Source organism: Leucopleurus acutus (assembly GCF_964270905.1).
Source record: "Leucopleurus acutus genome assembly, chromosome: 20".
Classification (NCBI taxonomy): Eukaryota; Metazoa; Chordata; class Mammalia; order Artiodactyla; family Delphinidae; genus Leucopleurus; species Leucopleurus acutus.
In genome coordinates, this window is record NC_139162.1 from 44,361,187 (window position 1) to 44,373,517 (window position 12,331).

Here is a 12,331-nt window from a genome sequence, read left to right on the forward strand (position 1 = left end):
GCAATATATTAACATTATAAGGAAGAGCAGGCCTAAGAAGCTCGAATTTCACTTTCAGAAAAAATGGTAAGCAAAGAAGAGAATTTCCTTTAATGGTAATTACAGGATATGAAATAGTCTCTTCGTCATCAATAAAAAACAGATAATATTTTGTTGGTTTTTTTATTTTCACTTAATCCTGACAACTCTTTGAGGTACTAGGTACTATTGTTTTTCTCACTTTATTGATAAGGAAATCTAGGCAGTACAGATAAGATACTTATGAACACACACAATAACTTTTAGAGCTAAGGTTGACATTCTGAAAGTTTAACCACAGAGCTTGTTCTTATTTACAACTGCACATAATCTCTCGATAAGTTTTTAACCTGCCTGTCTTACTTATTAATTCATTACAAATGTCTTTCCTCAACATTTACTATGAATTAGAGTAATCACCTTTAAAAACTGACGTACATATTAATAATAGCTACCAATAATTTTTTTTTGGCTGCCCCATGTGGCTTGTGGGATCTCAGTTCCCTGACCGGGGATTGAACCCAGACCCCAGCAGTGAAAGTGCCAAATCCTAACCACTAGACCACCAGGGAACTCCCATCAATAATTTATTTAACCTCTTTTCTACCCTGAGATATTTATGATTATCAAAACTGTGATGAATATCCTTAAGATATATCTTCATCTACTTTTATATGTTTCCTGCTCACAATATGCCAGAACTTATTCTAGTACTTGACGGGACACCAGCACTAAAAAGAGGTAAGTTGCTTATTATTAAGCAAAGGTCAAATATATGTGGGAATAAATATAAGGTAGACTGTGATAAAGGCTCTTAAGTCAGATGACACATGTTGGGAATGCATATGGAAGAGACATTCTGATGACAGCATTCTTAGGTTATGACCAGTTATATTGGAAGACATAAAAGCTCTGGGGAGGTAAATAGGTTTTATTCAAGAAAATTTTCGTGAGATTAGATGTAAAAATGAGACTAACAGAACAAGATTAAACAGGTGTTTGGTTGTCATCAGGGCTAAAAGGAATGAATTAGAAGTGAATTAAACCCATACATCAGGAAGACATGAAGGCAGCATTTAGAACATCAAAACTTATGAGACTTCTCTCAGGGACCTTTAACCGTTCTTTTCTAGGCAAAACTCCAACTTCCTTTGCCATATGTAAAAATCAAAGTGTTAAATCAGGTGTTGGGAGCAGAAAGAAACAAAAGCCATTCAGAGTTGGCATCTATTTATCCTGAGCATCTTCTCAAAGTTCAGGGAAGACTGTTTAAGACTACTTCTTAATTTAAGAGTGGCCATGTATTAATATAAATATGCACTTTAAAAGTCTTTAAAAAGAAAGCTATTCTTCAAAAATATATTAATATTAATACATGGCCACTCTTAAGAAGTAGTTTTAAATAAGAAAATCACAGACAGCATAGAGAAGCAATGCTAACATAAGGTTTCATAACTTTCCAGATATTTTTCTTTCTGTTTATGTATATACATTTTACAGGCAAAATGACATTATATTTATGTATTTATTTTTAAAAAACTATTGAATATGTTTTGAATATTTTCATACTTTTTCCAACCTTTATTGAGATATGATTGAACATGTTAACTACAAATTTTTTTATAACCATGCACTTAATGACCACCTTAGTAGTCATGAATGGATGTTCTATAATTTATTTTAAACCAATCAGTTATTGCTAAAGCTGAATCTTACCTGGGCATTTGCTTCTACTTGCTCTGCAGCTCCCATGTCTTGGCCAACTTTACCTCCCCATCTAGGACCCTCTGGGAATATTTGTGTCATTTCAAGGGTAGACATGTTCTGCAGTGTCACATTGGCTCCTGCTGGGTGGAATGCAGATGACAGTAACTTGCTCAGGTATATTTATTCAGGGGAATAATATAGGAACTGAACAGTTTACCCTTTTATCTGGGTCTCACTGAATACAAATATCTATGTACCTCCCCAATCAAAATCTACTTGTTTTGAACTTCACATAATGATAGATCTTTTTTAAAAATAATTAATTAATTTATATTTTTGGCTGTGTTGGGTCTTCGTTGCTGCACACGGGCTTTCTCTAGTTGCGGCAAACGGGGGCTACTCTTCGTTGCAATGCGCGGGCTTTTCATTGCAGTGGCTTCTCGTTGCAGAGCACGGGCTAGGCACACAGGATTCAGTAGTTGCAGAACACAGGCTCAGTAGTTGTGGCTCACAGGCTCTAGAGTGCAGGCTCAGTAATTGTGGTGCACAGGCTTAGCTGCTCCGCGGCATGTGGGATCTTCCCGGGCCAGGGCTCGAACCCACGTCCCTTGCATTGGCAGGCGGATTCTTAACCACTGCACCACCAGGGAAGCCCAAAGATAGATCTTTTTTTTCCCAACATCTTTGTGTGATTCATCCATGTTGCTGCATATAGCAGGCACCTTTTCTTTTGCTATGTATTCCATTATAGGATGTTGTACAGATTATTTTTCTGTTATTCCGTTGTTGGAAATTTGAGTTGTTTCTAATTTTTCTTGAAGAGATACTACTGCTATGAACATTATTGTACATGTGTTTTGTGGACTTAAGCATTCATTTCTGCTGTGGAGATGCACAGGGAAAGGACTGCTGGGTTATGTAATACATCTATGTTTAGTTTTGTAGACACCAATGAACATATTTCCAGTATGCTATGCTCTAACAGCCACTGCATGAGAGTTCTAGTTGTAATAAGTTAAGCATAATACTGCAATCTTTATGATAACCACTAAGAATAATATATGACAGTATAAATTAATGGGGAAAACTAGAATAATAAAAGTATTTGACTAATACAACAGAAGGTAAGAATGGTGGAATAGAAGAACAAAGAAACAGAGGGGACACATAAAAGCAAACGTTGGTGTACCCAACATTATTAGTAATTAAATTTCATGAAAGTGGATTAAACACTCCAATAAAAAGAAAATTGTTGAACAAAATCAACCATATGCTTTTAGCAGCTGACACATATTAAGTATAATGACAGAAAACGAAATCTGAAAGAGGTATAATACGAATACTAAAGGAAAATTGGTGTCTATTAAGATCAGGAAAAAAAAGGACTTATGAGAGATAAAGGGGACGTTTCATAATGATAAAAGTTTAAACCTAAAAAGAAGATATAGTGATCATAAATTTGAATATACCTAATAACAGCTTCAGGATATACAAATCAAAGTTTAACAAAAATAGGGGCTTCCCTGGTGGCACAGTGTTTGAGAGTCCGCCTGCCAATGCAGGGAATGCGGGTTCGTGGCCCGGTCCAGGAAGATCCCACATGCCGCGGAGTGGCTGGGCCCGTGAGCCATGGCCGCTGAGCCTGCGCGTCCGGAGCCTGTGCTCCGCAGCGGGAGAGGCCACAACAGTGAGAGGCCTGTGTACCACAAAAAAAAAAAATAAAGAAATAAAGAAATGGGAAGTGCTAAGCTGTTGGATTCTGGGACTTGTGTTGGCTTGGGGGTAGGACTCCATGTGAGCCAATGTTGTTTTGCAATGGCACTGTTTTCTGTTTTTGTGTGTGGGGTGATCAGGCATTCCCAGTTTCTACCTAAAAAACCATCCCCAAATTAGTGGCTTAGAACAATGATATCATTTGTTTTAATCATTAATTTGTTCATTGGGCAGAACTTTGTGGAGACAGCTAGTCTCTGCTCTACTTGGCTTCAGCTGGGGTGGTTTTAAGATTGGGGACTGGAATCATCGGAAGGCTTGCTCACTTACGTATTTGGCGGTTGATGCTGGCAGTCAGCTGGAACCTCAGCTGGACTGTGGTTGGAATATCTAGCTGTGGCTTTCTTGTGTAGCTGCTTGGATTCCTCACAGCAAAATGGGTGGGTTGCAGGGTGAGCGTCTTGAGAGTGAGTTAGTAGGAAGCTCTATTGCCTTTCCAAATCTAGCCATGGAAAATAGACAGTGTCATTTCCACTGCACTCTATTCATCAAGAGAATCACAAAGGCCTGTTCTGTTTCAAAGGAAGGGAAATAAACTCCACTTTAAAAAAATTAATTTATTTTTGGGTGCTTTGGGTCTTCGTTGCTGCGTGTGGTCTTTCTCTAGTTGCAGTGAGTGGGGGCTACTCTTTGTTGCGGTGCGCAGGCTTCTCATTGCGGTGGCTTCTCTTGTGGAGCATGGGCTCTAGGGTGCCCGAGGTTCAGTAGTTGTGGCTCGTGGGCTCTACAGCACAGGCTCAGTAATTGTGGTGCACGGGCTTAGTTGCTCCACGGCATGTGGGATCTTCCTGGACCAGGGCTCAAACCCATGTCCACTGCATTGGCAGACAGATTCTTAACCACCGTGCCACCAGGGAAGCCCCTAAACCCCACTTCTTGATGACGTAGGTGAATGGCAAAATTCTGGAAGGACATGCAGGACCTGAAATATTGTTGTGGGCCTTACTGGAATTTACAGTATGTGTCAATCTCTGAGGCCAAAGATGAGGTTTAGGTGTGGATGGTGTCTTCCCTTTGCAGCCCTGCAAAGTAGAATAGCGGGAGGAGTATCTGCTCGAGATGTGCCCAATCTCAGGCCCAGGCCAGTATTAGCAGAGTGGAGGACGAGCCAGAACCCTCCTGCTGAAGTGTCTGGATCCTACTTTCAGACAGGAGGACCTCTGCTTGATATCTGTGCCTGTTTACTGGATTCTCTGTGTGTGGACTGTTTAGATTTGTCCAGAACCCATCTTACCTGTTATTTTCTATGTATGTTGATAAGGTACTGTTTACAGGCAGGAAGACAAAAGAAAAAAGCACATATTAATGTGTATCATTTGGGGAGATGAGAAGTACATCTGGTGTCAGAGCAACTTTTCTTTTCCCAGTTCTCACCTCTGTAGTCTCTGTGCTTCTCCAGGAGGGAAACCCTGAAGAGTACTGACAGGTTCTCAACCATTTTAAACAATGGCTTTGGTAAGTTTCTGTTTCTCCCTAGTTCTTGAACATAGTTATATATTAGATCATGTGAACATTTCTTTATTTAGAAATGTCCTGTGTAACAGAGATCTCTAAGAAGCTGTCCCCAGTTCCTCCCATACCAGTGAAGTATGATGCCAACCAGCCCAGGGTCCTCCTGATGGGTCTCCCTGTTCTTCCATTAATGTGTAGCATCTCCTATAAGTTCAGCCTTATTTCAAGAAGAATTATGGAATAAAATTAAATCGCTTGAGGAGGAGGTACTTCACCATCCAAAGAATGGTGGAGAGATGATTAAGAGAAGTTGGTCCCATTTGATTACTTATGGAAAAACTTAGAAATTCTTTGCATTTTCTAGGAAAATATATGATTGGCAGTTGATTGGCCCCAGTGTTGGTATGTGTTGAGATTACATGTTTTATGAGGCTTTTAGGATTGGGTAGGAGTAAAATTGGGACTTGCATACAGAGAGATCAGGGATCTACCTTGGGAATCAGTCATGGAAAGATGATTATCAGGAGGAAGATTTATTGTGTACTTGAAAAGTTTGTGCTGGTTTAAGATGATTTTCTATGTGATTATGGACCATTCTGTGTTTTATATCCACTAACTCAGGATCAAGGAAAGTATTCAGTGAGGGATGGTGGCTCAGCTAGATTTAAAAGAAGTAGCTAACTACAGACTCCCATCAGTAGAAAAGATGTTAGAGATTTTTTTCCCCACCCTAAACTTGGTAGTATAAAAGAATAATTAAGAGTGATATATCTACTAGATTAACTGTAGCTGTTAAAAAATTTACTAAATACTTTGGCATAAGAAAGTTTAGTGCTTATTACATATTTTTAAATAATGGTCTTACACCCAAACCAAAACAAGTTAGAGAACAATTTAGTGTGAAATATGAAACCATTAAAAAAATGACAACTAGAAAAAAAAATGGTATGTAACATAATGATGAACCTGAGGCTTGAAGAAATTCTTTAATTTTATGCAAACTATTATCTCTCTATCTATATAGAGATTTAATACTATGTTGGAAAAGAAATTCCATGAATTATATTTTCTTAGTCTATAATGAAAAAAGAAGATGTAAAAATTAACATTTATTAATAACTTATGAGGTAGGCATATGGCATGCAGTATGCTCATATTCACTATTTCAGTTAATTGGTAAATTGTGATTCTTTTATTCATTTCTAGCCATGTTTCTAGACATGTTTTTATAACTGAGGAATCACATAATAGGCATGAACTAAATCAACTAGATTACTTAAAAATATGTGTATAATCTGTTTCTGAAACACTGATTTCCTTAACTTCTCTTACCATAGACTTCCAGCCACAGCCTATTTGCTTGCTATATAGCCCCCTTCTTGGATTTCAAACCTTTATCTACTCTCTTTCTATTTTGAAAACATTTCTTGAATTTCACCAGTAATGCATGGGTTTGTGCTTTTAGGAATGGGGAACGTTCAGGAAAGCGGCCCTAGAGCTCACTCAGGAGGAGTGGAATATCTGGGGTTCTGCTCTGAGGGAACTGTACTGGGATGTGATGATGGAAAACAGCAACTTAGTCTTACTGGGTAAGCTGTCTGCCTCAAATAATTTAAATATTCTCTCTGGAATATCAAGGCTATCTTTTAAGAAACTAGGTGATTTTTTTCACCCTGTTTTCAAAGGAATGGGTTAAGCTTTGTTGTGTTGCAGATGACACCTCACCATTCTTGACATTCATTCTTCATGATAGTCATACTTTTCTTAGTCCCTTCATATAATTTCTACCTTCTTTGATACCCAGGGAGCTAGATGTGATTTGTGGGACCCTTAGGACATATCTATTGACAAAGAAACCAGGTGTTATATTGTGTTTGAACTCAGAATTGGTAAAGATGCTGTACATTATTTTCTGACCCACCTTTAGAACAGACAAAAAAAATCCTGATTTGTACTGATTTTCAAAGTAATCTCTACAGTTTACATGGTGATGCATTGAGTCAAAAAATATTTTAAATGAAGTGAACATATTCATTTCTTATAACAAAATTATTTTATTTGACCTACATTGTCACTGAAAATGACAATCCATGAACTTTGCATTTATCAGCATTTGTTTAGCATTCTAGAAAGAACCTGTGAATGTTTCAGAAATCTCCACTTTTCCTCTTAGCAAATAACAAACAAAAATATAGTAATCATAGCCAACATAGTTCTCATTGAATTAACTGTTATACTATATTGCCTTTTAATACAGAGAGCCAGTATAGGTTTAAATAAGACCTTTCTTACCTCTCTCATCTCTCTATTCTTTGTGATTCTTTCATCACCCTAAGGTGACTGTTCTCTTAATCCCTCTACCCTTCTCTGAAGTCCTCACCGATATTATTTTTGCTTACAGGTAATTAGAAATTTAATTCTCAAAGTGTTTTATAGAATTGGTTTTAATTCTTATTAATATTTTTATACATTATTTCATATTTATTTCTTATAGGCAGTGTGACCACCATATTCGAGCAAGGGAAGAAGCTGGGAGGGTTGCCAAGAAGACAGAGAGCTCAGCTGAGTGAGGGCTGATCAGGCAGGGAACTTTAATTACAACTGTTAGGGCTTTTTAAAAAATTTTTCACTTTTCAATTGTTTGCTGTTACTATATAAAATTAGTTAATTATTACATAATAACTTTGTATGCAGCAACTTTTCTAATTTACTTATAAGTGCTATTTCTTGATTTACAGATTCTTTAGGATTTTGTAAACAAACAATTGCCATCTACAAATAGGGTTTTCTTCTTCTTTGCCAGTGTTTATATCTTCATTCATTTTTATTGCCTTAATGTACTTGCTAGGACTTCCAATACAGTGTTGAATAGAAGTAGTGAAAGTAGACATTGTTGCCATTTTTTGGTCATAGGAGGATAATGTTTAATATTTCATCATTACACATAGGTGGAGGTTTTGTAGAGATGCTCTATCAAATTTGGCAAGTTCTCTAGTCCTAGCTTGCTGCGAGTTTTTATCATGAAGGGATATTATATTTTGTAAGATACTTTTTCTGAATCTACTGAAGCAATGTCTTTACTCCTTTATTCAACTAATATGATGAATTAAATTGATTTTTGATTGTTAACTCAATCTTATATATGTGGGTCATGTTGTATTTCCTTATATATATTTCCATATTAAATTTGTGTGAAATAATAGAAAAATATGTTGATCTCTGCCCCCAGTTCCTAGTATAGAACTCCTAAAACCCTTGTATTTGCCTAAGTCATAAGAGTACTAGGAGCATCTTTTGTTCTAATATTTGGTCTTTGACTCTGGTTCCTGACAGATTTCCTAAATCCCTTGGAATTTCCTAGGTAATAGGAGAGTGTCTTTTGTTCTGAGAAGGTAACTCTTGGTGGATCCCTGGATGGTAGCTGGTCACCAGAAATATCAAGCCATGATTAGAAGCTTGGAATTTTCAGCCCCACCCATCATGGGTAGGGGAGAGGAGCTGGAGATTAAGCTAATGATTGATTATGCCTACATGATAAAGCCTCCATAAAAATCCCCAAAGTATGGGATTCTGAGAGTTTCCAGGTCAGTGAACATAGTCACATACCGGGAAGGTGGTGTGGCCCAACACGGGGACAAAAACTCCGTGGCTTGGGACCCTTCCAGGCCTCCTTCTATGTACCCCGTCATCTGGCTGTTCGTCTGTATCCTTTATGATATATTTTGTTATATAACAAACTGGCAAACGTAAGTGTTTCTGAGTTCTGTGAGTTCTAGGAAATGCTTATACCCAATGAAGAACCCCGATTTATAGCCAGTTGGTCAAAAGTACAGGTAACAACCTGGGGCTTTTGACTGGCATCTGAAATGGGGTGGGGGAGTAAGGAAGACAGTCTTTTGGGACTGTGCCCTTAACCTGTGGGATCTGATGCTATCTCTAGGTAGATGGCATCAGAATTGAGTTAAATTTTAGGACACCCAGCTGATGTTAAAAAAAACCCATACTTTTTGTGACCAGAAGTAAAGTGTGATAGCAGTGTAAGACTAAAGGAGAAACACAGGAGGAATGTGTTTTTCCTACCCAATTTGCTAACACTTTCTTAAGAAATTTTGCACAAAGCTTTTAGTATGTCATTTTCTCTCAAGTTTTGGTATTAGTGTAGTACTGGCCTCATAAAATAAGATGTGAACTATTTCCTCCTCTCTTCTAGAAAAGTTTGTATGAGTTTGGTATTATTTCTTGAATGTCTGGTAGCATCCTCTAGTAAAATTAGCTAGGCCTGGAGTTTTCTTTGTTTATGATAACAAATTCACTTTCTTTAATAGGTATTGGGCTATTCAGATATTCTATTTCATCTTGTATCTGTCTTATACTGTTATATTTTTCAGTAATTTTGTCCATTTCATCTGAGTTGTCAAATTTGTTGCAATGAAGTGGTTCATAATAATTCCCTTGTTAGACTTCTACTATTTATATGTTCCTTTGCAATAAGTTCTTTTTCATTCCTGATATTGGTGACTTGTCTTTGCAGTTTTTTATTTTTAACAATTCTAGGTAAGGTTTAATCAATTTTGTTGCTTTTTCCAAAGAAATCACTTTTGTTTTGGCTAATTGTATGTCTATTTTCTATTTAGTTTATTTCTTCTCTTTTTCCTTCCAGGTACTGAGGGTTTACTTTGCTTTTCTTTTTCTAGCTTCTTAAAGTGGAACCTCTGGTTACTGATTTTAGACCCTTCTTCTCTTCTAATATAACATTTAAAGCCAGAAATTCCCTACTTTAACTCCATTCCACAAATTTTTATATATTGTATTTTTATCAGTCAGTTCAAAATATTTTCTTATTTCCATTTTGATTTCCTCTTTAACCCATGGATTATATAGAAGTGTGTTGCTTAACTTCCAAACATTTGTGTGTTTTCTAGCTAGTTCATTGTTATTGATTTTCAATCTAGTCCTATTTGATCAGAGAATACACTGTGTATGATTCTGATCCTTTGAAATTCATTGACACTTTTTGTATGGCCCAATATATAGTCTACATTGGTGAATATGCCGTGTGCACTTGAAAGGAATATGTATTCGATGGATGTTGGGTGAATTATTGTACAAATATTAATTTGTCCAAGTTGGTTGATAGTTCATATCATTTACATCTTCATGATTTTTTTGTCTTGTATTTTTTTCAATTGCTGAGATATTAAAATCAGGGCCAGGACTACAGTAATGCTGAATTGAGTAAAGCACCTGGGGTGCAAAATTTAAGGAGGCACTCATTCTTAGGGTCATGCAAGTGCAGTGTTGTTTGATGTTGTGTTTTTAGGTGTGTACACATATACTATAATAATTCTTGCTAATGTATGGACTCTTCTATCATGAAATGTCCCTCTTTATCACTGGTGTAGTTTATCTGAAAACAGTATAGCCACTCTACTAGCTATACAAACTGTATCTATATAAACACAACAGACTATAATTTTTACCTTGAATACTTATATGTAGTTTAAAGAAGTTAAAATAAAAGGGTTATTACATTTATCCAGAGAGTTACCATTTATGCTCTCTTCCTTTGTTCCTGAAGATCCCATTTCCCCACTGGTAGCATTGTGTTTTAGCCTGAAGAGCTTCCTTTTAGCATTTCTTGTAATGCAGGTCTGTTGGTAACAAACTGTTAGTTTTCTCTTATCTAAAATTATCTTTATTTTTCGTTCATTCATTTTTTTTAATGATTTGGAATACTGTGATTTTTAATTTTTATTTATTTATTTATTATATTTGGCTGTGTTGGGTCTTCGTTTCTGTGCAAGGGCTTTCTCTAGTTGTGGCAAGCGGGGGCCACTCTTCATCACGGTGCATGGGCCTCTCACTATCGTGGCCTCTCTTGTTGCGGAGCACAGGCTCCAGACGCGCAGGCTCAGTAGTTGTGGCTCACGGGCCTAGTTGCTCCGCGGCATGTGGGATCTTCCCAGACCAGGGCTCGAACCCGTGTCCCCTGCATTAGCAGGCAGATTCTCAACCACTGCGCCACCAGGGAAGCCCCTTTGTTCATTCTTGAATATATTTTCTCTGAATATAGAATTCTGCCTTGTTAAGATTTAAACACTTTTTAAAATTGTGTAGTGGACACTGACACCTCTAATTCCAATCCAATTTAACAAGGTTTATTTCAGACCTCTTCATTTACATGTTTGTACCTATCTTCTCTGACTATGAGAATCATGGTTCCAGATATCTTCAGTATATTTAGTTATTACCCAGTTACTCTGCATGTATCCAGGCTGTCATCCATGCAGACCACAAACTCTGCCTGAGTTTCTCTGTACATGTCAACACATGGGCCTAGACCCTGATTCTCTCCCCAGTTGTGGTCAAGAAGATTGAGCTCCTTCATGGGCTCCATTTTCCACCACTCTGACAGAAGATATGTGAACTCTTTCTCTTTTTATACCTTTATTTTGATTTTTTTTTTTGGAAAAAAAATCTCATAGAGGCTGTTGGCAAGCAAGCCCTGATACTAAGATCCACCACTCTTGTGGCAGGCATAAACACCAAGTGAATCAATCTCCTTATCCCAGAACTGAAAACTCTTATGGTAGACTATTGAGCCCCTTATATATTCTTTACTTTGAAAATTTGTATTTTTAAAAATTTTATTTGTCTTAAGATATAATCTGTGGTTTTATTGTTTTTCTTTATTGCTTATCTTCACTTCTGGTAAACTTTCATTTGTAATTTATTCTTGAATTTGTTTCTGAGTTTTCCTAACATATACTATTAGTTTATTTATTGTAATATTTTCTGTGTTTATTCTTATGTAGTAAAGAATTAACCTTACACAAAGAGAGGTCTTGCCTTTGCCTTTGGCTCCTGGGAGGTGATCACTAAACCCTTGGAATATCCTGCTTGATAGTGTCTTTGTTTACCTGAGGGTAAAAACCGGAGTCTAATAATGTGATTTAGGTTGGAGTTTTGAGTCATGCAGTATTAGTGCAAACTCTGGAGGGGGCTGGAAACTAAGGTCAGCCATGCAGGCAGTCAACCATGTCTATATGACTGAGCCCCAGTAGAAACTCTGGACACCAAGGCTCAGGTGAGCTTCCCTGATTGGCAGTACTCCATGCTTAGTCACACACTATTGCTGAAAAAAGTTAGCATCGTCCATGATTTCACTGGGAGAGGACACCTCGAAGATTTTAGAATGCTTTAAGTCTATTCTTTCTATTGTTAGTTAGTGCTTTTTAATCTTTTGTTTTGAAACGCCATTAATTAATCATTATTACTTAGTATACACTTACTTAGACTTCCCAACCAATTTTATCTCATTCTGTCTTTCTGGGATCAATTTACTTCTTGCTAATGTGTATGTTCTAGAAATTCTCCAGTG

The 12,331-nt window shown here is 37.1% G+C and overlaps 1 protein-coding gene across 1 annotated transcript in view; it reads left to right on the top strand.

The window, feature by feature from the left end:
- Nucleotides 1-710: 710 nt before the first annotated feature.
- Nucleotides 711-12,331, top strand: part of ZNF529 (zinc finger protein 529) — a gene marked incomplete at its 5' end in the record, with an annotated part of 47,699 nt that continues 36,078 nt past the window's right edge. The window contains 3 exons of the mRNA XM_082861890.1: nt 711-759; nt 6,416-6,539; nt 7,445-7,516. Coding sequence (XP_082718016.1) covers nt 711-759; nt 6,416-6,539; nt 7,445-7,516 — 245 coding nt within the window. The remainder of the gene's footprint in view (nt 760-6,415; nt 6,540-7,444; nt 7,517-12,331) is intronic.